Here is a 25025-nt window from a genome sequence, read left to right as displayed (position 1 = left end):
TACCTATGTGGCCAACAGCACCCATCACATGTACCCAAATGGAGCCCAGAGAAAGTTGGGGATGAGGCAGTACAGGGAATCAATTAAGTTCAAAATCATGATGAACTGTGCAAGAACAGCTGGCTGGTCTATTCACCATCTCACTTTATGACTAGCTGTGTTGTGCAGTATGGATGGATCATCAAGGGTTTTGCAATGAGCCTAAACGACAATCCACATAATGCATTAGCAGCCAAAAGGAAAAGAAAAGCTGTGAATCAGAACACAATACACCCACCCTGGTTACTGAATTTCCAAGAAGAATTCCAAGTTCCCCCAATTAAAATATTTGCTTCTATAAATCAAAACAGTAGAAGGAATCTAGATTCCCTATTTCTCCATTTTCTTTATTGTCCTAATCTCCATCCAAAAGGCCCTCATTTCAAATCCAAGGGCACAGTCAAGTCATTAGAGTACTTTTCTGGTATGAATGAGACCAAAATGATGCAACTCCAAGTCTCAAGCATCTCCCTGTTTTCAGTGCTCAGAGGCCGTGGACGCCATGTGGTACTGATTACAGTGACTCAACTCAAAAATTGCAGTGCCAATCCCTGCATGCACTACCCCATCCACACGTGACAAATGGGATCAGATGTGGGCCTGGCCTAGGTCTCGATTGCTATCACTAAGAACAAGAAGAGTATGTAGATGCCCCCTGCTAGGATGCCTCTCAGCCTAGGGCTGGCCATCAAAAGCACACAGCCTGTGAACTAGGATTAAGTTCAGCAAACAAGAATTCAAAAGAGCGCTTGGGAAATACTGTCCTTAAACCTCCCTCAGCCTGTAACACATCGCTTTCCTCCTGCTACTTATTGATCGAGGCAACTAAATAATCTACCATTTTAAGTTTTCTGCATTCTGGGTTTGACAGACATGATCTCCAGGGTGTTGTTTCCTGTGTTCCTGAACTCCGATTCTTGTTGCATGTTTAATTAGACCTCAAGACTTTCTAAAGCCAGGGTATTGTTGTATTTGTTGTTGTTGTTATTATTATTATTATTATTATTAGACATCATCTCATGTGGTCCAGGATGGCCTCAAATTCCCCTGTAGCTGAGGAAGACTTTGGACTCCAAATCCTCCTGCCTCCACCTCCCCAGTGACGGGATTACAGACCTGTGCTATTACAGCATCTGGTTTTTATGGTGCTAGGGACTGAACCCAGGGCTTTGTATAGCCTAGGCAATCACTCTACCAGTTGAACTATATCTCTAGCCCTCAATTTTGGTTTTAAGAGTCAGGTTCAACTTCATGCTAAACATTCAACACATTTTTTTGAAACTTCTTATTTCTTAACCACTGTTGTTTTTGAAGATGACACTTTTCTGTTCTCCTCCTGGCTTTTGCATACAACATTTACATATTTAAATAGACCGTCAGAGATTTTGCAATCAGCCCAAATGATGTTATAAATAATGCATGTCTTGGAGTCTTCAATATCAAAAGATAGGAAGCCAAGTTAATTCAATTTTGCACTGAAGACCCATTGTCAAGAAAGATCACATTTTTATACCTTTGAATTATGTAACCTTATAAAGAGTTTATCGAAAGTCAGAAATACTCCTGCCAAGCTCTAGCCTTGCTATTATTGTTCTGTGTGTTTCCTGCCTTGTCCACGCAAACTCCATGGATTTCGGTTAACTAGAAGAACGAAGTTTCAAAGTGCTGTGCTAACTGGGGTTTAGAATCCCTGTCATGCTCTGGGCTCATGCCCTAGAAAACAACAGAAGAGAGCATAAAATATGTTGACAATATAATAGGAAAACAAAAAGATTTCATAATAGTTTAAAAGAACACTGGATTTGACATCAGAAGACCTGAGACCAAGCTTATTACCATCCCTGTTTTTACTCTGAGGAAATAAAATTAATGGGGATTCAGTTTATAAAGAAGAGCAGAAATCTAGCCAATCTTGTATACTGTGCTCTCCAGTTCATTCTGAGTTTCCACCTCTCTCTTTAATTCAAGATAAAACTGCTAAATCCGAAGAACTGATTTTTTTTTTTTAAATCGGCGAAGATTGTAACCTTAAGGAATGCAAATGGCTAATCCTCCTCCTCACATGTATCTAAAATATCCCTTTCCTTTTCTCCAGTATATCATCCAACTCTCTGAAATGTGTGATATATTTGGATTTATCCTCCCTGCTATGCTATGATAGAGTTAAGGGTAAAAAACATTAATCATTTCTTTAATTCACTAAAATAGTGTCCTGTGTTCATTTTGATCCTGAATGCCTCTGGGCACTTAATCCAGTAGTGAACAAAACAGGCTAAGACAATCTAATGTGGGAACTGAAGAACAGATAAGTAGGAACTGACTGAGGGAATATCAGATAGCAGTGGATGTGTAAAGATCATACAATAGAATGACAAAGATGTACTATGTGTTGGATGACTACAGTCTAAAAAAATGTCTTTTAAAATGAGACCTGAGTTATACATATAAGGAACCCATCACATGAAGACATGAGCATGAATGTTCTAGACTGGGAAATAACAAATATACACTTCTATGTTGGAAATAAGCTCAGTGTGGCCTGGGGTGGTGAGAAAAGCAAGATCATAGACCAAAGAGCCTGGAGGCCAAGCCCAGCAACACTGAAGGGTTGATCACGCTCAGGGGCATATCACGTGACTGCAGTTTTGAAAGTCCTATCTTGCTTAACCATTTCATAAGGAACAATCTCTCATGCTCTTTGTCTTCCTAACAGTTTTTGCAAGAATCCTGCGTGCTCCTGAGTCCCACAATGTCACCTTTGGTTCCTTTGTAACCCTACGCTGCACAGCAATAGGCATCCCTGTCCCCACCATCAGCTGGATTGAAAACGGAAATGCTGTGAGTGTCTTGTGCTTGGGATTATTTGGGGAAGACCCACTGGTGATGAATTTATGAACATAGCATGTACCTGTAGTGTGTGGTGATTTCAATGAGAACAGCTCCCATAGCCTCACATGGTTGACTACTTGAGCCCAACTTGAAGGAACTGTTTGAGAAGAATTAGGAGGTGTGGCTTTTTGAGGAAGTGTGTCACCGGGGGCAGGCTTTGGGGTTTCAAAAGGCTATTCCCTCTGTCACTCTCTCTCTCTCTCTCTGCTTCCAACTTGTGAATCAAGATGTAAGTTCAGCTATTCCTAGCATGCTTTTGCTCCACCATCATGGATTCTACCTCTCTGAAACTATAAGCCCCAAGTTAAATGTTATCTTTCATAAACTACCTTTGTCATAGCATTTTTATCACAGCAATAGAAAAGTCACTGTGACTAATGTTACATTTCTATCTATGTCTATATACTTGTACCAGTATTTGAAGCTATTTTCTGTTCCAAAAACCACTGGATTAAACCCTGGGAGTTTGTGTTTTTCCATGTATCATGTAAAAAGCAGAATACTTCCTTTGGTTTTTTTTTTTTTTTTTTTTTTTTTGTATAAAAGAGAAATGCTTACAAGTCCTTCCCACAACTGAAATAATTTTCATAAAATGTACCAGGAAAAGACCAGTTCATTGATGGCGATTACTTTAATAGAAAGTAATGCAGAATTATAACCCATCTATACCAGTTCAATATGTTTTTCTGCATTTTAAACAGTTATAATAATAGCTAATGTGATTACATGATTAATTTGAGCCAGGCCCTCTTCTAAGCACTTTATTAGAATTCACTCATTCATTTTACAAACCCATGTTGAGCATCTGAATATCAAGTACTAGCCTAGGCCCCGTGGAAACAACAAGCAAGCAAAATAGGAGACCTTCCCTGATGTCAAAGAGCTTCCATTCTGGTGAGAAAGGACAGAGAATAAAATCAGAGAGAGAATGTATACTGTGTGTGGACTGTGTCAACTATGACAAAAAAATAATAAACATAAAGCCAGGAATGAGACACAAAGTCGAACCTTAAAAGAAAGATTCCAGTTTGAATAGAGTGGTTGAGTTTAACGGAGACAAAGACAATGGGCAGAGGTCTGGGTATGATGACAGGCGAGGCTATGAAGATACATGCTGGAAGATTACTAGATGAAGTCTCTGAGATGAGGGTGTAGACATGGTCTGTTGGAGGAGCATCAAGGAGGTTAGTGTGAGTACAGATGAGTGAGTGTATAGATAAGGGGTGTGGTGGCCACTGTGAGTCAGAAAGGCCCGCAGAGGTCCCTGAAGCAACTTCTGCTTCCCTTTGTCTAACATGGGACTCAGTTGCAAGGATGCTTCTATTGTCTATTGACCCGTGGGTTTTCTTCATTGTGTGTCTAGTTATCTTTGAGTAACCACTATTCATTGTATTAGAAAGAAGATGTCGAATTTGAGGGCTGGAGGGTGGTACTTTCCTCTGGAAATGATTCTTGCTCCATTCTGTCAGGATCTAAGGACTACCTCTAATCTTGGACCACTTTAGTTTCGAAGCTCCTTGGATACACTCAGTGATTATTGCATGGATGTAATACTTTACATGGACTATTTCACTTACAGCTCACACTAACATGATCCTGATAACTAGCACTTTGAGACATTTCTTTATGATTGTTACATTTTAATTTCTCTTCTCACTCCTTAAAGACAACCAAAGGGAAATCTGAACTTTCTGAAGTTGGGAAGTGTCTCAGGGGAAGTAGAATACTCTAATTTTTTTACCTGTTAAACTTTTTTCTAGAATTTAAATTTCTTTTGAGTATGAAGGTTCGTATATAATAGCTAGTTTATGGTATCTAGAAAGGGAAATTAATCAGAACTATTATTCTCATATATTTTAAACATTGCCTGATGTCTATTTGTGTTTGGTGTAAATATACTTTTTGTTTTATCTTAGTTTGCTTTCTGTTGCTGTGATAAAAATGCTGTGACCAATAGCAACTTGAGTAAGAAAGGTTTTATTTAAGCTGACAGCTTATAGTCCATCATGTCAGGAAGGCAGGAACTCAAGCAGAAACCTGGAGGCAAGAACTGAAGCAGAAGTCATGATGGAATGCTGCTTACTTGCTTACTCTCCATAGCTTGCTCAGTCTGTTTTCTTATACACCCCTGAACTCCTGCCTAGGGATGGTAACACCCACAGTAGGCTGGTCCCTTCCATATCAACTATTAATCAAGAAAATGTCCCCACAGACTTGCCTATAGGCCAATATGATAGAGGCAACTCTTCAATTGAGGTTCACTCCTCCCAGATGCTTGTGTCAATTTGACAAAACAAAAGACAAACCTAAGTAGCACTGTTTTGAGATTGTAATTATGAGGTAAAGAAACGTATTTTCATTGATTTGGTGTAGATGCAATTGAAGTCAGTATAACTCCTCTTCATCAATTGTGTCAATTACTGGAGAGCATGGCATTTCCATAGTGATGGTACCCTTGTGTGGCACCATCCCTTCACTCCCTACAGCACCACTTTTTTGTTTCACTGTGCTGTTTCATCTTGCTCTATTTTCTGTTCTGGATTATTGTATCTATTTTCTAAACTGGGAGCAGCCTGTTCTTTCAGTGAGCTATCAAGATCATGTTCCAAGGTCAATGTTAAGCCAGTCTTATGGAATCGCCTGGCAAGCTTGCGTATTTTTCTTTGGTGCAGGGCCTGAAGTGAAGAGGGTACAATGCAAATCTCTAAAACTCTGAGACACTTACCCTGCTGTACCTTTAAGGATAGTTTCTCTCTCCTCTACATTCTTTCTACTCAGACTCCCAGTCAACAGATTCCTCTCTGTGATGGATAATAATCAGAGTCAACTTGACTAGATTTAGAATCCCTCAGGAGAGTATGGAAACATCAGAATATTAGGATAACTAATATTGAATAACTAAGGATGTTATGCAAAGTGCTCATGGGACTCACGATGGCTAGTCACATTAAACTCCCAACATGGTAATAAGCCTATAACTACAGAAGATGAGACTGTTCCCCATCCCCCATGCAAACTGAAACACTGGACAGCCAGAGACACAAGAGTAGAAGAAAGCCAAGCAATGTTCCTCAACTTGATGAAGACACATCTTCTTTCTTCCCATGGAAATGTTATTTTTTCATGGAAACTTGTAGTCAGATAAACTTGGGCATGACAGATTTGTTTATTTTCTTTTACTATATTGAATATAGTAATTTGATGGGTATAAAGAATAGTTTGCTATTTTAAAAAATGATTTCTTTTTTATTTTAGTTTTTGAGATGGGGTTTCCTCTGTGTAGCCCTGGCTGTCCTGGAATTCACTGTGTAGACCAGGCTGTCCTAGAGCTCACTGAGATCTGCCTGCTTTTGCTGCCCAAGTGCTAGGGTTAATGGCATGTGCCACCATGCCTGGGAGCTTACAATTTTAAAAAAGAAAGTCTTTGTATGTTCTAGAACCAAATTTATTGAAAGTTATTCTAATAAGAACTGTTATATAAACATTTAACTAAAAAATTAGAAAAACTATCTTTCTTGCTTTGTCCAGTACACGAGATTCCTAAAAATTTATAAAAGTTGACATAGTTTTGTTTAAAAAATTTTGTAAAAAAAATAGATAGTACATATATTTTGAAGATTGTGTTTTTAAATATTCTTATAGATAACCATATTTCACCCAGATTTTTAAAGTGACATGATTTTGGTTTCGAGTATGTGAACTTTGGAGTGTTCAGGTGAAGTTATGAAATTACCCAACTATCTATGGCTATAGGTAGATTATCTCAAGATGGCATTGTTAATGGATTAATGATGCATACAAATGCTGTACAGGTATTCATTATCTCAGGTGTTATTATATGATAGAACTTCCTTTTTCAGCTGCCTCTTTCAAAAGTATTTCTCTTAAAAAATTTATTTTAGTTTTCATTCCGTGTATATGTATGTGTGTGTGCTTGTGGGTTTGTGTATGTGTGAGTGCGGTACCCATGGAGTTCAGAAAAGAGCATCAGATTCTCTGGAGCTGAAGTTACAGGCAACTGTATACTGCCCATTGTGCTGTGGGTGCTGAGATCCGAACTCAGGTCTTCTGCAAGAGCACTCCATGCTTCAACCACTGAGCCATTTCTGCAGTTCCCAAATATTTCTCTATTATATTTTTCTGTAATATTTTTAAGGTATAAGAATGATATTTTTATGCCATATGCTTGGTGAAATAATTGCCACAGTCAAGCAAATGAACAGATCCATCTACCTCCTTACAAAAGTCATCACCATCAGAAAGACAGAATGTTCTAGCCAGAGAAGGGAATTCACTCTAGCTTCTTTAGTTAAATAAATCTGAGTGACTTGGCAAAAACATCCTCACTATAAATGCCAGATATAATCACCTGAGTTAAGTCCAGCCAGCCACTGCTTAACGTGGGATAATGGTTCTAGGCCCTCCATGGATAACAAAATACCTTGGATGCTCAAGTCCCTTATGTCCAACGGTGTACTATTTGTGCATATTTTAAATCTTCTCTTGGTACAAATGCTATGGAAATAACTATTACACAATTTTATTTAGGGGATAATGACAGGTTAAAAAAATCTCATACATGTTCAACATAAACATACTTTTGAAAATATTTTCAATACAAAGTTAGTCAGATCCATACAGGCCACGGGTAAACTTGCAAGGCCACTGTACCAGTAGTCCTTGAGCATACCTTGGTAAAAGGTCATGACAATAATCTGAACTCATCCCTTTGATCTTTTAAAACCCAGCAAGGGGGCAAAATGATCCAAATAGAGGGCAGAAGGTTGCTTTTATTTTTAGATCATCAAAAATACTAAACTGTTAGTCGGGGTGAGCGATGAAGAAAGAAAAACAGACTCAAACTATGACTAACAAGGCCTGCTGTGCGTGAGTCACCGAGGGAGTCAAGCGAGGCCTCTGGACGCAGGAGGAAAAGCGCTTAGAAGCCACATCATCCTTGAGCTTTGGATGGTCTGCTCTCTCCACGGAACTATTTCAGCACTTGGAGGGAGCCCCCTGGAGAGGTCAGGCCACTTGAAGAGCCCTTCTTCTTTCTGGGAGGCATGCTTTCACTGACCTCTTGACCTCCGGGAAGTGTTGAGGAATGACATGCTTAGGTGTGAACAGGAAATGCGTTGGCAGCCTAGGCAGCATTGGGGGGCTGTTCATTTCTCAGTGCTGCGATGCCCTGCACAGCTTTTCTTCTCTAAGGAGGGAACCAGCTTGGCAAAGAAGGAAAGAAACAGTTCCCCTCGCTTCACTTCTATAAACTGGAAAGGGATGATCCTCATAAACAAGACAGAAAATGCAAAACACACCCAGCACGCCGACTGACCGTAGAAGTTCAGACTTCAGCCTGTCTCGCATTGCTGTTTTGCAGTAAAATCAGGGAGAGGTTGTGTTTAAAGATGTCCAGCTGCTTAGACCTAACACAGAAACTTATATCTATAAGATGTTGGTCTTCTGAGAAATATGATAACAAAGAATTCAGCAGAAATTCCTGAATGCATACTTCATGTGTGTGGAGAGGGGCAGGAAAGAGAGGCTCAGAGTGTCAATTGTCTAGGCTTCTCCAGTTCTGGAATTACAAGCACACATCAGTTTTTGTTTTTGTTTTTGATTTTGATTTTTGTTTTTTGATGTGTGTGTGTGTGTGTGTGTGTGTGTGTGAGAGAGAGAGAGAGAGAGAGAGAGAGAGAGAGAGAGAGAGAGAGAGAGTTCTGGAGATCAAACTCAGGTTATCACGCTACTAAGCCAAGCTCTTTGCTGGTTGAGCTCTTCTGCTAGTGTGGATGCATACCTCTTAAAGATAGTTCTCTCTGCTTCTTCAGTTTCCATAGAGACCAGGCTACTTACATGAGGGGAATACCATAATGCTTGATCTGACCTGGAAAGTTTTCCCATTGATTGAGACTAGTAATGAGGGTAGAGGATGGCAAGACAGAGGAGATACTTGGACAACATTTTTACGTAATTGCTATGGACAATGTCCAGTGCTAGAGACAGCTAGCCATCACATTTAAGAACACTCATCATAGACTGGGGAAGAGTGTAGCTGAAAAGCACATGGTGTGAGGACAGTTTGGATCCCCAGAACCCACATAAAAGTTGGAAGTGAAAGCTTGCATCTGTAATCCCAGAGCCACTACCGGGAGGTAGGAGGAAGAGATGGACAGTTTCCAAAGCTGCTGTACATAGTAGGCATGAGACGCTGTCTCATACAATGTAGAAAGCAAGGCTAGACATCCAAAGTTGTCCTCTGACCTCCACACATGCACTGTGGCACCCCAGCCTTGCCCATGTACACATACACACATCACAGAGAGTTGGGGGGAGAAGAAGAAGAAGAAGAAGAAGAAGAAGAAGAAGAAGAAGAAGAAGAAGAAGAAGAAGAAGAAGAAGAAGAAGAAGAAGAAGAAAAGAAGAGAGATTTAAGAAGTAAAGAAAGCTGATCACATCTCAGACTTTCCCTGCGGGGACACCCCCCACCCCAACACACACCAATCTAAGAGAGCCTGCATGTGAAATAGTAAGAAAACTCTCTTCAAATTTCCTGTTCTTCACCATATTCACATTGAGGAACTTATTCCATGGAAGCCAAGCTCATGTCACCCTGGGCCCAACATCTAGTCCTCAAAAATAACATTGGCTAATTCTTTAATTTTCCTCAATCATTTGAATTTCCTTCAAACTGGTATTGCTTTCCCCTCACCTAAAGAGTGGTGATGAATGAATAATTTATTGAAAATGTGTCATAGTGCTTAAGAAAACAGAAGAAAGAATTGCCATTTCAAAATTAGCCACAGTCTTTACAATGGCATTTGTTGGTTGATTTGTTAACGTTGTAGAGTTGGCTTGCTGTTGCTGTGACAAGTGCCTGAGAAACACAACATAGCAAGGAAGACAGACTCCTCTCAGCTCATGGTTTCAGAGGTCTGAGGCTACAGTCCTCTGGCCTCCTCTCTTGTGTGTGATTCAGCATACGGATGTCCAGCTGTCAGAGTGTGTGGACGAGGCTGCTCTCCTCAGCTGTGAAGTAGAGAGGAAAAGGCGAGCAAGGGTCCAACATCCCCTTCAAGGCCACATGCTTGATGATGCAACTTCTTCTAGGTTCTACCTCCTAACGCTCCTGTAGCTCCCTAACCTTACCAAGACTTCAACCATCCCTTTCACACATGAGGCTTTGGAAACATTCAAGATTCATGCTATTATGCTTGTTTGATGATGACTCATTTGCTTTCTCTTCAAGGACTAGGGAACATAATGTTTACAAACCATGGGCTTTGGTGTCAGACCAACAGGGGTACAGTTCTAACTCTCAGCTGAATAGAACCTGTAGACAGTCTTGGGTCGGTGGAACGCCAGTTTAGAAGGTAAAGGTGCCTGCCAGTTCAGTCCTTGAGTTCAATAACCTGAGTTCAGTCCTTGAGAGCGACACCATGGAAAGAGAGAGCCAACTCACCCTCTTACCCATGCCATGGCATGAGTGTGCCCACACACTTACACAAAAATAAATAAATGAAATATAATTAAAAATTTAAAAAAAGAAAGTGTAGGCAGTCTTAACTACATAGTTGGAATGATGACTAGTGAATAAGCATTTGTATAATTAATCTTGTCAATTACATGCTAATATATTGATAGTCTGGTTCTTTAAGGACATTTGACTTCTGGTTTAAGGGCCCAGCATAGTTTGTATGAGTGTCTTGGACCCATAAACAACTTTTCTTACTATATATCTATCAATATGATGTCCATTTATAGAGAAGTGATCTGATATAATGAAGTCTAAACCTCTTAATCTTGTCTGCTCCTATCTGCAGAACAGGATAAATCCTGGAGCACCTCCAAAGAGTATCATTGGAGCTCGATTGTTTGTTTCAAAGCTGAGTGAATTAAAACAATAACTGTTAGTGGTCACAAGTCTGTGGGGTCAACTGGATGGTTTTGCTGATTTGAGCTAGGATTGACAAATGCTGGACTAGTCTATTCTTATGACTGGCAGCTGGGGTGGGTCCTGGTTAGTCCAGAATAGCTTTCCTCATGTTTGGTGGCTTGGGGCTTTTACTGGGAGAAAGATGGACCATATTTCTTTCTTCCTCCAGTGTCCTAAGGTTTCTACTGTGAAGAGACACCATGACTACAGCAACTCTTATAAAGGAAAATATTTCATTGGGGCTGGCTTACAGTTCAGAGGTTCAGTCCATTATCATCATGGTGGGGAGCATGGAGGAGTACACACAGACTTGGTGCTGGAGAACGAGCCAAGAGTTCCACATCTTGATTGGCAGGCAGCAGGAATTGGAAGAGACACTGGGCCTGGCTTGAGTATCTGAAGCCTCAAAAGGCCTCGGGGACAGGGAACTTGTGTTTATGTTTGCAGCTCTTTCCTAATGCCTGTTGATCATAACTGAAATGCTTTATCCTTCCAGACTACCAGTGTGGCGTAGGAGGAAAGGGTAATCTAGTTCTGCCTTTTATTTCTCTCATACCCATCAGGTTTCCTCAGGATCCATTCAAGAGAGTGTGAAAGACCGGGTGATTGACTCAAGACTCCAGCTCTTTATCACCAAGCCGGGACTCTACACGTGCATCGCCACCAATAAGCACGGGGAGAAATTCAGTACGGCCAAGGCTGCAGCCACTGTCAGCATAGTAGGTAGGTGCTGCTTGTTTGCACTGCTCCAGGAGAGCGCCACTGGCACTCCACACCATCTGGACTAGAGACAGCCTCTTTTACCACCCCAGTCCCTTTGAGGCTAATTCCTTGTTCATTTTGACGCGCTTGAGTGATGGAGACATAGACTGTAACTTAGTTGTATCAAAAATTAAATCTCAACATTCTTGTTCAAATGATGGATACCAATTTATAGGACCTTATTTTTTCTCTCTTTCTTTCCTTTTTTTCTATTTTCCTTCCCTCTGCCCATCTCCTCCCTGTCCCTATCCGTAAGTCCTCCCTCCCTCTGCTTCTGTCTCCCTCCTTTCCTCTGCCCCATCCCTTCCTCACCCCCCTTCTCCCTTTCTGAGTTCCTTCCATCCTTCCCTCCCTTCTTCCTTTTCACACCTCCTCCCCCACCCTCATCTGGATTAAGCAAACTTCCCAAGGCTCTCAGAAAGGAGAGAGATATTTAACATGGATGAACCAATTTCCACATGGCTGTTTCTTGAAGGCATTTTTACAGTGTGTGTGTGTGTGTGTGTGTGTGTGTGTGTGTGTGTGTGTGTGTCCACTTCCTGTGTTTATCTATGTGACAGCAGGACTTGCAGGTATTTTCATGGGAAACAGCTGACATGCGGGTTTCTAGGCTATCTACATTGTGTTATGAAGGGTTATTTTTAAAAGTTAAATATCTAAAAGGCTTCTAGGCACATTTGTGGAATTCCTAGAGGTGGAAATAATCCTTGTATCAGGAAATGCCAGACATGTTAGACTCATAGCAGTCCTACTGTTCAAGGACCAGTCGAGAGGTAGTTGGCCTGACATGTGAGGCCAGCACTGGAGGACTCAGGGCCAGCTCCTGGAACTTGCTGTTTCTTATTACAGACTATTCCTTTGATCTTCCATGATGGAGAACTTTCCAATAGTGCCTACAATTTTTAATCTAAAATGAGTAGAGGCCAAAGAGTGTAAGTAGCAGTAGACAAGGCTGGACCTTGGGGACATGTCCACAAAGGCAAGAAATAGGCTGCCCATACCATCTCCTAAGAGGATCTGTCTATCTACAGGGTTTTTGGTCAGTCCATCAGTTCAAGGATACCATTTTATCCAGGCAATGACAAGATGCCAAAAAGCGAATTGAATTCAATATGTTAAAGAGAATAATAAAATGATTACCACTTATACTGCACTCTGCTGTTTATAATGGGCTTTATATGCATTGATTAAATATGATGGTTGTGGCCCATTCTGTGGAGAAGAATAGAAACAAAAACTGATTAACAATGGATCTTGCTTTCCAAGGACCAGCATCGAGAAGGGAAGCTTGTCAGCCATGTGCATGCTGGCGCAGACTCTGTTCTGTCCCACAACAGGATAGCAAGAGAGCTCAGAAGGAGAGAGACCATTTAGATGGACATGGCTATGAGATGGAGAGGTTGAAGTGTGTTCAGAAGGCAGCTAGTCATTGTGCTGGAGACCAGGAGGAGGTAGAAAGTAGCAAGACAGATTTGAAATGTAAAGTGCAGCCAGCTTATGAAGAGTCTGCATTGGGTTAATTCATTTCTCCATAAATGGGAAGTCATTTTTTCATTGCAGAGGTGGAAGCAAATGCTCTGGCCAGATACACCCTTCAGCAAATCAGCACGTAGAAAGTGACATGAGGCTGGCGAGCATGCCCAGCCGGAGACTCCTCCATGAGCCTAGAATATAGTAGCAATGATAGGCAATGAGAGAAGAGGAGGGACTATCAGACTAAAATTGAGATTTGCAAGGACTCGAATGTGCCACTGAAGTGGGGGGGTTAGTTAATAAATGCTTGGGATTCCAGTATGTCACGTGGGAAGGAAGAACACATTTACACAGGGGTATTGCAGGTGTATAAGCTGACGGGCTTCGGTTCAGCTTGTTCTTCCACTAGACAGAGATAAACACTAGTGCTGCCAGTCTTCAGAGAGTCTCATTTACACAAGCTCTTGGTTTTGCAGTGATAATTCCTTGCTAGAGTTTCCCCTTCTTCCATCTCTCCCCTGGATGGCAAAGAAGAAAGGGACTTCACACTTCAGGGGTGTCCTCCAATCCTTGGATCTAGACAATCCGAAGCTGGAGAACTTGTGATTCCATCTCTTAGCTGGGTTACAACCCAAACAACTTCCCTGGAATGACTTGCTGCCTTTGGGAACCTTCTAGAGAGTCTTAGCTCTCAGCAGCACGCCATATCCATCATCAAATCCTCATATAGAGTCTGCTCTGTAGCCTTAACAGTGAGGACACCTTGTGTATCTTCACTTCACAAGCGACCTGAAGGCAGGCTTGATGACTCTACTCAGCTGCCTGTGTCCTCCATGGACCTGAAACCACCTCTGTATCTCTTGCAAGGTGTGTAAAATCAAAGTACAATTTAGACTTCGTCACCCAGTCTGTTGCCCGTGCACCCATATCATGCTGTTCCAATGACAGGAGTGCGGTCACCCCATGTCAGGACTTTAGAATTTCAAATGAAAAGTTGAAAAAAAAAAAACACCTCTCTGTCTGTCTCTCTCTCTCTCAGCTTTTTTCCTAATGACTATTTGGTATGTAAAGATTAGGGTCCACAATCTACAAAAATGTATATTCCAATTCTTCACCTCTTTACCTTCCTCTTGTCCACAGCAGATCAGCTGGGAGGACCTCCCCCACCCCAGTGTGGTAATCTTTAATCTATAGCCTCTTCATCATAGATACCAAGATGGTTGTAGAGACAGCACTATGAGCAACAAGGAAAGAACCTAGGAAAACGGCTATTGCTACCCTACCAAAAAAGCACATCCATCCCATGGCATGATCTTGCAGAACCTATAAAGGCTTCTGAGCACAACGGGCACATGTCTTATAGTGTAGAAGCATCTCTCTGTCCCTGTCCTAACCAGCAAGAACCAGATCCAATTCCATTAACAATGGAATATACCAACAGAGAGATGCATAGTCCTAACATGTAGTCATATCTTCTTTTAAAAAATTAAGCAATTATGATTATTTGTGCAGGGGTGGGGTGTGTGGGTGTGCACATGCCATGGTGTACATAGAGGTCACAGGACAACTCTGTGGATTCAGTTCTATATTTCCATCTTCACATGCATTCTGGAGCTGGAACTCAGATTGTCAGTACAGCAAGCACTTTGACCCACTGAACCAACCACCTTGCCCTCCCAGTGGAATCTTTTTGTGGTACAGAGCTCCGTAAGTTATGAGATAGTCAATAGAGAGGGCAATGTCCAGGGGTAAGGGATAGGGATAACCAGCAAGAAAAGACCAGAGTAAACCACAGTGGGACAGGGATGGGAGTGATGCCTAGCTTGGCAGGCAGCAGCAGATAAGGGTTTTCAAACTGCTGTAGCAGCAGAGCTAAATGCAGATGACTGATGAACATCAGTCACCTCGGTAGGACCAATCAATGGCCAGCAAGACTGGTACCAGGGATGATGTCAGTAGCCCATGGCTCTGACAATAAGGTTGTATGGAAGTCACTTTAGAGTTGGGAAGAACAGGTCCCTAGGAATGAGACTTGAAACTATCCTGGAAAGTGTGATCTGTAAGAGCTGGAAAAGGACCATCAAGGTAGAGCACACAGCAGCAGGAAGGGCTTCGTCTATAACCCCATTAAGTCAAGCCCTTCCTGGCTCCACACCTGCCTCTGAACTTCATGAGAAATGTCTGAATCTGTCTCTCTGCATGGCCATAATGTTGCCCAATGTTGGGGTTCAAGCAAAGAAATGTGAGTATAGAGAAAAAACAGAAAAGAAAAAAGAAAAAGACTTAGAAGGACTACAGTGGCCATGGCCAGTGAGAGCCATGCCCAACTGTTGGGGAAATCACTACATATCCTATGCTGTTACCTGCCCTTGTTCCCAGCTCCTCATCTGTCCTCTGGTAGGTGCCACTGATTCTCTGACCTTCCTCCACTCTCCCCCAGGCAGTCCTAATGAGTATCCTTAGTGTGGTTGACTAAGACCTCTCATTTACAGGGCTCTATGGCATTTTCTCCTTAACTCTTTTTAATGGCTTGATGCCTCATAAAGACCTTTCTGGATTCCCAAAGAAACTACCTTCTAACTCTGGAGTTCTGTTTTGCTCATTATTCCAGGGAGGGGAGGTCACTGTGATGAAAAAGAGATCTTTAGCACAACATTAATTCAGGGGTTGGAGAGAGGACGGATTTCTAGCCAGGATGTCCGTACTCTCCTCAGATGTCCAGGAGCGGAATGACACCTGCTCTCCAGACGGTCCTGACTCTGATGGCCTCTCGTGGCATTGCTAGAAGTGGGGCTTCAGTCAGACAGAGTATCTCCTCTTGCTCTCCCGTCAGGGCCCCTCACCTCTGCTCCTGCCGCCTTCTATTTCAGCCTTGCCTCCCCCCATGCCCTGCATTGGTTCCCTGGCACAAGCGTTGTTGCGCTTGGAAGCCTGGTCTCTGTTATTTACTCAGCAGCAGGAAAACGGGATGTGGAAAGACTGGTAACCCATTGTGGTTAGGGTTTTGTCTCATGATATTTCTAGGGTTTGAAGGACAATGAAAAGAAAGATCAGCCTCCACTGTCCCAGCAACCATCCATGTGTTGCCTAGACCCTCACCCGTTGTCTGAGAAATACGTTTATTTCTGGGACATTTACACCTGTTATTAGTCATCAATAGGAGCCATAAAAGTTCCTGAGCCTCTCCCCATGAACCAGGAAACTTAGCTTCCCTTCATCACAACCCCAAAAGGCTCAAGTTATGATTTAAACTCACAGGATGACATGTATTTAGCAAGATGTCTTCTCTTTGTCACTTGACCCTCAATCCTGGGGTAGAGAATAAGACAGCCATGATCCTTGGAATGAGCATGGTCCTGGATCAGCCAGAGACCATCAGAATAATCACAGAGATACACACAGCTGCATTTCCCATGTTCAGTGGCATTAGTAAATCCCTGTTCTAGCTTCATTTCTGGTCATGTGACAAATAGCCTGGCCAAAACAATTTAGGAAAGAAAAGGAAGTTGTTCCCTCTGTTACTGAGGGAAGTCAAGGCAGGAGCTTGCATACAGGCCTGCTTGTCTCTGCATTGGCTCTGACCAGGAACTTACTTCTCAGCCAGGAAGGACAGTGGGAACCATGAAGGACAATGCTTGCTGGCTGAGTCTCCAGCCAGTTATACTCAGTTGCCTTTCTTATACAACCCAGAAACATCTGCCTAAGGATGGTGCTGCCCAGAGTGGGCTGGTCCCTCCTATAAATTAACAATCAAGATAATCTCCCACGGGCCAATCTGCTCTAGGCAATTCCATTATTAGAGATCTCTTCTCAGATGACTCTAGGCTTGTCAAGTTGGCAGTTAGAGCTAACCAGGACCGTCTTTTATATCAGTGAGTTCCAGGGTTCTGAGCCACTTATTCGGTCTCAGAGACACTGGGATGAACCTGTGGCTACTTCTTCCTCCTTCTACCATTCCACACTTCGTACAAACAAGTAGAGAGCATCTTCTTCTACAAAGTGCTCTGGCATTTCATTGTAACATTATCTGGTTTTTAGAGTGACGAAAAGTGCTTTGTGTTTGCCCTTATCAAACAGGGAAAGAATAAATGAACACCAGCCTGCAGCCACACTCAATTGTTAGCAGATGTTCTGCGGTGAGACGTACAAGGCGCAACCAGGAAGCTTTCTGGCATTACAAATGATGTGTGTTTTAGAAGAGGACCATTATTTTACTGATTTTTCAAGATAATTTTAAAAATACTGCAACCATGTTGGAAATTTCAGAAACTGAAAAAAAAAATATAGTTTGGGAAATAAAATAATTTATTATAAAGTACAAGTTTCATGGACTCCATCGCTGGTTCCTTAATCATCCAGATCAGGAAAAAAAAAAAGAGAGAGAGAGAGTGAGAGAGGAAGGAGAGAAAGAGGAAGGAGAAGAGGAGAGGAAAGAAGGGGGTGGAGAGGCACTTCTGTACCTTTGTTACAGAAACACAGGGGCACCCAGTGAGTGAGGGCACCCCCAATTTTCTTAGGGTCACCCTTGAATTGTCATCGCTTCTCTTTGCACACTTGTCCTCGACCTGGAAGTGTCTCAACGGCTTCTCCTCTCAGGTGCTGTGGCTGGGTCCTCTTTGGCATTTGCTCATGCTGTTAAGGACCCCATAGTAATTTAGAGTTGGGGCATCATTACACACGTGACCTCAGGTTCCTCATGGGTCAGTGTCTGCCTGCTCAGCTGCTCGTAGAATCTGCCTCTGTTCTTCCTCATCAGAGCAATTTCCTATTGTCCCCTTCCATATGCTTCTGCCTGTATAGTGAAGAATTGTCGCGAGAACCTTTGGGAGTTTTCGTTCATTCAGGAGTCCCTGCTTGCTTCTCTACAATTCAGTAAAATCTAAATCCTAATTCTTAAGTCAAAATTTGTGGAAAGGATTAGCAAACCCCCTCTTCCTTTTTCCATGTTCCATGTATCTTTTCCTACATGTGTGTAGGTGAACGTGTGTGGATGCACAAACAGTGACTTGAAGTTGATGTTAGGAACTATTCTCGTTGCACATCCTCTGTACAAACTGGAGCAGGGTCTCAAATCTAGCTACACTAATTTAGCTAGTCTTGCTAGCCAGCTTGCTTTGGGGACCCCCTGACTCTGCCTTCTGAGGCTGGGGTTACAGGCAGCCATCACACCCTCTGGGCATTTATGTCGATGTCTAGGGCTCCAAACCTCCTCCACTCTCGTTTGGCAAGTGTTTTAACTGCTGAGCCATCTCCTCAGCCCCAGTGACATCTCTTAAATAAAAATGAGAACCCGTCAGCCTAACCTGCCTAACTCAGCAAAAGACTTAGTAGATTTTATTTTTCAGAATGGATATGAAGTCTGAGGTATTTCTATAATGACTGTCCAGCATAGCACGAATCTTAAAAGTTCTTATTAATAAAATCAAACCTGAATGCTGGAAGATCAGAGAAGCAGAACAAGCCACAGCTTCCTCACCTCACCAATTCCTCAGCTGATCCTGTTTCCTCAGACTGGATGCCTCTCAGCTGAACTGTGCTGCTCAAAAGCCTAAAAGCTTAACAAGCACTAGTTCTTGGGTTTCATGCCTTATATACCTTTCTGCTTCCTGCCATAACTTCCTGGGGTTAAAGGCGTGAGTCATCATGCCTGGTTGTTTCCAGTGGCTTTAAACTCACAGAGATCCGGATGGCTAGGATTAAAGGTGTGTGGGCCACCATTTTCTGGCCTCTGTATCTAGTGGCTGTTCTGTTCTCTGACCCCAGATAAGTTTATTAGGGTGCACAATATTTTGGGGAACATAATATATTACCACAGTCCAGTGACTCCCTAGTGGAATGGATCTCACAGACTTTACATGGCTCTTGGCACTTCTCTCATGGTCTCTCGGGAGCCTGCCAGTTCCCATTACTGGATGTAGTTGGGGATGTGTCCTAAAGGGATCCAGCTCTCCTTAGCACTAGAAGGATGCAGGCTTCTGTCTCTCAGATTGGCAATTCATTAGGAAGGGACAGGTATTTGGAGGTATTTGCTAGCCAGCATCATGATCTGTATTAAAAGTGTGTGTGTGTGTGTGTGTGTGTGTGTGTGTGTGTGTGTGTGTGTGTGTTTATTGTGAATTTCAGAACAAGCTTGAATGGCTCGTAAATTCAAGAGGAAACAGCAAGGTGGCAAAGTCTCAAGATGACATGTGCAACCAGTGTATTGAAATCTAGACTTGACATGCACTTGGTCCCCAGTGACTGGGGACCAAGAAATGATGCTTTCTAAAATCTTCTTTTCCTTTGGGGAACCATATTCATTCCAAGCTTTTAGGCAGATTCTACAACTCTTAGGTGATGTTTAAGAATGAACTATAGCAATCTGCTCTAGTTTAAACTCCAGTCTTATCATCCACTTTGACATTCCTCTGCTTTGTTCCACCCACTGCTAAGCAACCATTCTTTCAGGACCTTGGGGAACAGATGAAATGTGGCCTGCTGCTGTTGTACAGCTAGCTCCCCTTCTTCCTCTGTTCTAGCTCCTTTAAATCAAAAGAGAAGACGACTTCTAGAGGAAAGAGCAAATGGCTTTCCCGAATAGACACTCAGTCCTCTCTGTGCTGCCGCTGCTGCAGTTTCTGTGACGAAGAATACTACAGCTAGTGATTAGAAACCACATCCCAGTGCCAGTAACACCCGTTAACATCTATCATCTGTCTATCCATATCTATCATCTATCTATTATTTATCTATCATCTATCTATCTATGTATCTATCATCTATCTATCTAATCTACTATCATCTGTCTATCTATCTGTCTATCTATCTATCTATCTGTCTATCATCTCTTCTATTTTCCTATCTGCTTGTCTACCTTATTTACTAAATTAATTGCAAAATTTGATGAAATGGGTATTTTCTTTCATGTGTGACTGGTGGTGCCATGGCAGCCACCATCTGAAAAGATTACAGCTTTTGGGGACAGCACTGTCTTAGTCTCCCCCAATTCCACCTGTAGTCTCCCGCCTCCCAGTAGAAGCAGAGAACTTCTCAGAACCTTTGGTTTTAGTGGTTAAACTGTCAGATGAGTGTGTGCTAACTTTCCTCTGTTCTTTTTCTTTGTCTGTGGTTTCCTATGGGCACACACTTCCTTTCCTGTTACCAGAGTGGAGGTAAGAATCCATTATTATTCCACTGTTTCATGTCACTTGGGGTTTTTATTCGATACACCAATGATTTTTCTACTGAGCACTATAAACTTTTTGAACATTTTTAATGTCTAATGCTATTTAATGTTTTATAAGATGATGAAAAAAATAAAGATAAAGGTAGCTAATGTCAACTGAATATTTACTGTGTGTCAGATGCTCTACACAAGTTATTTGCATCCTCGAGATATCCCCATCACATAGGGACCATGATTGTCTCCATTTTAAGAAAAGAAACCAAGAAACTCTTTGCACTGGAAACTCACTCAGGCAGAGATGATGCAAGTTTGAAATGCAACTCAAGACCCACTCCAAAACTCTCCTTCTTGTGTTTTTCCAAAAGATTAAAAAATATCAACTTACAAAAGTTTTTATGTATAGTGTTTTACATTAAATTGACTTTCATAAAAACTCTATGTGGTAACCTGGCATAGAAGTTCATGCCTATAATCCCAGAACCCCAAAGGCTGAGTCAGGAGGATCAGAAGTTTAAGACCAGACTGGGCTGCATAGCATGTCTGAGGACAGCCGGGGCTACATAATGAATTTGAGACCAATCTATACTACATGACACTTTGTCTCAAGACAAGCAAATGAAGGAAAAAAATACCAATCAAACAATTCACCAGGTATGGTGGTGTCTACTTGTCAGACATGGAACACAAAACCAGAAGGATTGGAGTTCAAAACCAGCCTTAGCTTAATGAAACCCTGTCTTGGAAAACCAAAAAACAAGTGATTAAACAAACCTCAATAGCTTTAAAAATTCTATGGCGTAGCATAAGTACAAATGATTAATCCATAATATCAATAATGGTCATTGCAGCTAGTGTTATGATACCTGTTCTCATTTTAACATTATAGGGATTTTAGGGAGAGGTATTATTATTCATACTTTTCCATACAAGGTACCAGATGCAGCAAAGATTGCTAGACACAGGTCACAAAGTGATAGGCCTCCATCAACATTTGGACAGACAGACTCCAGATCTCAGACTCACAACCACTGCACAGCAGTGTCTTACCAAGGAGACTAGAAACTGAGAATATAAAATCTAGGCACTGATTTGAATTCCATGGAGTAAAATAACTTGATGCACAATAACATGTGGTTCCTTCTAAATCTCATCTCTGATATACAGCTCTACCATTCTGCTGTGAGGTGACTTGTTAGTTCTTAAGTGGTTCTCACAGTTCTTAGAGGCAGTAGACTGACCTCTCTCAGCAGCGAAGAACTCAGCAGTGAAGCCCAGTGTCTACTGAAGGGCCATATGATGTGAGCACGGTATGAGTTGAAACACAAGCCATTTGACAATAAGACACACACGCCACCTTTTGTTCCCATGCCTGTTAACGTAACTGTTCTACAGCCTCTTTTAAAACCAAGTACTCTATTCCTGGGAATATATTAGAAATGGAGACACAAAGCCAATTTCACTATCCCATGCCCCTGGAGGATTTATATTTTCCTGCACATAAAAATTAATTGTAAGATAGCATTAATACTGAAATCATAAATTCCAAGGGCTTCAAGAATAGACATAGATCATCTTCATGCAAGTGAATTCAAATAAAGAAGTTTAAGTATGCTGGTAGATAAATAAATGCTAATCAAAGAATAACTTCTAACTGGTGTGGTAACAACACAGGTCATCCCAAGCCTCAGAAGGTTGAGACAGAAGGGTGTGAAGTTTTGAGGCTGGCTAGGCAACAAAGTGAGACCACATCTCAAAAAATAAAATGAACCACCCCATCCACTTTTCTCTTGTGATAATGTAAACACTCTCAAACTCAGATGATAGTGAGAAAAATCATTGGTTTTATAATTTTCAACTTAGAAATTTTTATTAGTCTTAAAATGGTTGTATCTATAGACAAAAACATCCACTTTTAGAAATCTATTCTAATGAAATAATAAGATTTATGAACACTAGTCACAACTGCTGACACTCATGGATATAACATATAAACATTATGTGTATCTACTGATAAAGGAAATTGATTAGAAGCTCTGTTTTTTTTTCTTAAGGCACAGGAAAAAGTTTGTAATATGCTTGAGGCAAAAATGCAGGATGCAAAAATATATTTACAGTTCAATTCTGATATTTCTGTATATAAAGAATATAACCTATTATACACAAATATATGATGTATAAAATACCTGTCTAAAGGACTGGCATTATTCACTTTTAGTTTATAAATATATCTATATTTATTTTTATTTGTTCTTTGAGAATTCCATGTGGTATATTTTTTTATCACATTCTCTCCCTGTTTCCCAGCTCCTCTTAGCTCCTCCCCGACCTCCTTATCCACCCAACCTCATGTTCTTCCTCTCTCTCAGCTTCTGAGAGAGACAAAAATCAATTTTCTCCATTTCTTTGGTTTTTGATAAAAAGTGTTTCTTCTGTATACTCTAGTGCATTTTGTATAGAAAACCGCTCTTAGCTTTTGCTCACAGGAAGCACGAGAGGTCATGTCCTCCTCACTGAGAACATTGCGCTTGGCAGTTCAGCAAAGTGACATTTGATCGGCATACTGCAGCGGAGGTTGGCTAACATTTTCTGTAAAGGGTCAGATATTAATATGTTCACCCAGGGAGCCACACAGACATCGCTGAGGCTGCTCAGCCTGTCGGTTTAGCACCAAACAGCCATGGGAAGTGTATCAAAGACAGTGGCTTCTTTTAGAATAAAACTTGACTTGTGAACAACACTTGACACTCATGCAGTTTTCAAGCATCTAAATATTCTTCTTTCAAGTTTTTACAACCCCTTAAAATGTAGATATCATTCTTAGCTCTCAGGAGAAAATAAAAAGTCTGTAAAACAAAAGTATAAACTTTAAATATGAACAATATGAATTCAGCCATACATAGGAACAGGTTAAAGAGACTTTTCGTAGGACGTGTGGACTAGTGGTAATAACAACGTAGCATTCTTTTTAAAAAATTCACTAAATAGATTTTAAGTGTTCTTACCACAAATGGTAATATGCATCTGAGATAATACATGTTTATTAATTTAACTTAGCCTTTCCATGATATATGCAAATTTCAAAGTATCATGTCGTACACACCATACAAAACTTCTGTCAGTTAAGTGTTAGTTAAAAAGAAAATTTTGCTTAAACAAAAGACTGAAAAATGTCATTTATCTGCTACTTTGAAGAAAGAGTGCCCCTCATGGTACACGTATGTGAACATTTAAATTGGTTTTAAGTACATCTAATTATGAGTAGCTATAGTTGACCACATTCCAAGGTTGTAAAATATTATCAATTTTTGAATCTGGGTGTTTCTTTAAGAATTGAGTCTGACAGGTCTTGAGTTTTCATTTGCTGGTCTCTGCCTTAGCACATGAATCATGTACAGACAACGGGCAGCTGCTTTGAAGACGGAATGGCTCAGAACCTCGGCCATCACCTTTGTAGGGGAAACTCGACAGTTGTTATGTAAGGGAAGATCCGAGGAGAGGGACAGCTATCAGGTGTACCTCCACTCCAGGAGGGCCGTCATAAACCAAACAGGACATAGCTGGGCCTCTGTATATGCCTTTGGACAAAGTTCAAAGGGAAGAGATGGTGCCTCCTTTGTAGAAACGGAAAGGTAGTGTTTCACAATGTGATTCAGACATGCTTTAGTGGAGAGAAAAGGGAGGGAGAATCGCATGAATGTTCCAGTCGACTTCAGGGCCGTCCTTCATAAGAGAAGGCGAAGGAGGGGTCTGGGATCAAATACCCATTCTTGTCACTACAGAAGGTGCGCGACCAGGTTCAGATGGTCGGGAGGTAAAAGAGGAATGGGTGCCATATGCAACATTAACTTGTAAGTTTAAGAGATGGTCTTATATTTTTATTTATTTATTTGTTTGTTTGTTTGTTTGTTTTCGAGACAGGGTTTCTCTGTGTAGCTTTGGTGCCTGTCCTGGATCTCTACCGGAACAGTCCAGAATAATCAGCATTCTGTAAAGGGAGCCCTGTGACCTCTGGCCCACTGTTCAAAAGAGCAGCAGAATCAGCTGCCCATAAGACATCCCTGTCAGTGCAGAAACTGTGCCAGAGACACACAGCTTCAGATAGGCAGGCAAAAGTCCACAGAAAACATGGGGGGTGGGAGGGTGGTCTTTCTATTCACCTCAACTCCCAGTTTTTGCTAGGAGCACCATTCAGCATTTTTATTATTATTACTTAATGATAGATTTAGAAAGTCTCTGGACTAAAGAATTCACTTTGTATCCATTTCTGAGATCTAAAATTTGATAGCTGTGTAAAATTTGAGTTTTATAAATATCTTCAAAAAAAAAGGCAAATATCTTCAAAAAAAAAAAAGGGCAAAAAAGTTAAAATGCCAAAACTGTAACTAGGCAGTTCATAGGTAGGTAGATAGAGGGGTCATCTCTCTCTCTCTCTCTCTCTCTCTCTCTCTTCTCTCTCTCTCTCTCTCTCTCTCTCTCTCTCTTTCCCTCTCTCTTTCTTCCTCCCTCCCTCCCTCCCTCTCTCTCTATGTATATGTATATATGTACATTAATAATATATATCTACATAACAAACATTAGTTTGCTTGGGCTGTGGACCTAATCAAAGCATATTGTGCTATCTACAGCTTTTACTCAAAACCTGTTCAACTCCCCTCTTTTGCTCTTTAATTCTTCGATGACTAATTCCTTATTTCTGAGACCATTTATTGGTTTTCTGTAGTGTCTTTTTCTTTTCCAAAAAGATGTGTTGTCTGTGCAGTC

The 25025-nt window shown here is 41.3% G+C and overlaps 1 protein-coding gene across 1 annotated transcript in view; it reads left to right on the top strand.

Annotated features, from left to right (window-relative positions):
* Nucleotides 1-25025, top strand: part of Musk (muscle associated receptor tyrosine kinase) — a 95684-nt gene that overhangs the window by 47296 nt on the left and 23363 nt on the right. Inside the window, 3 exon segments of the mRNA XM_037202632.1 lie at nucleotides 2753-2877; nucleotides 11428-11587; nucleotides 20244-20250. Coding sequence (XP_037058527.1) covers nucleotides 2753-2877; nucleotides 11428-11587; nucleotides 20244-20250 — 292 coding nt within the window.

The sequence above is a fragment of the Peromyscus leucopus genome, chromosome 2 (assembly GCF_004664715.2).
Source record: "Peromyscus leucopus breed LL Stock chromosome 2, UCI_PerLeu_2.1, whole genome shotgun sequence".
Classification (NCBI taxonomy): domain Eukaryota; kingdom Metazoa; phylum Chordata; class Mammalia; order Rodentia; family Cricetidae; genus Peromyscus; species Peromyscus leucopus.
This window is presented reverse-complemented; position numbering and strand designations above follow the sequence as displayed.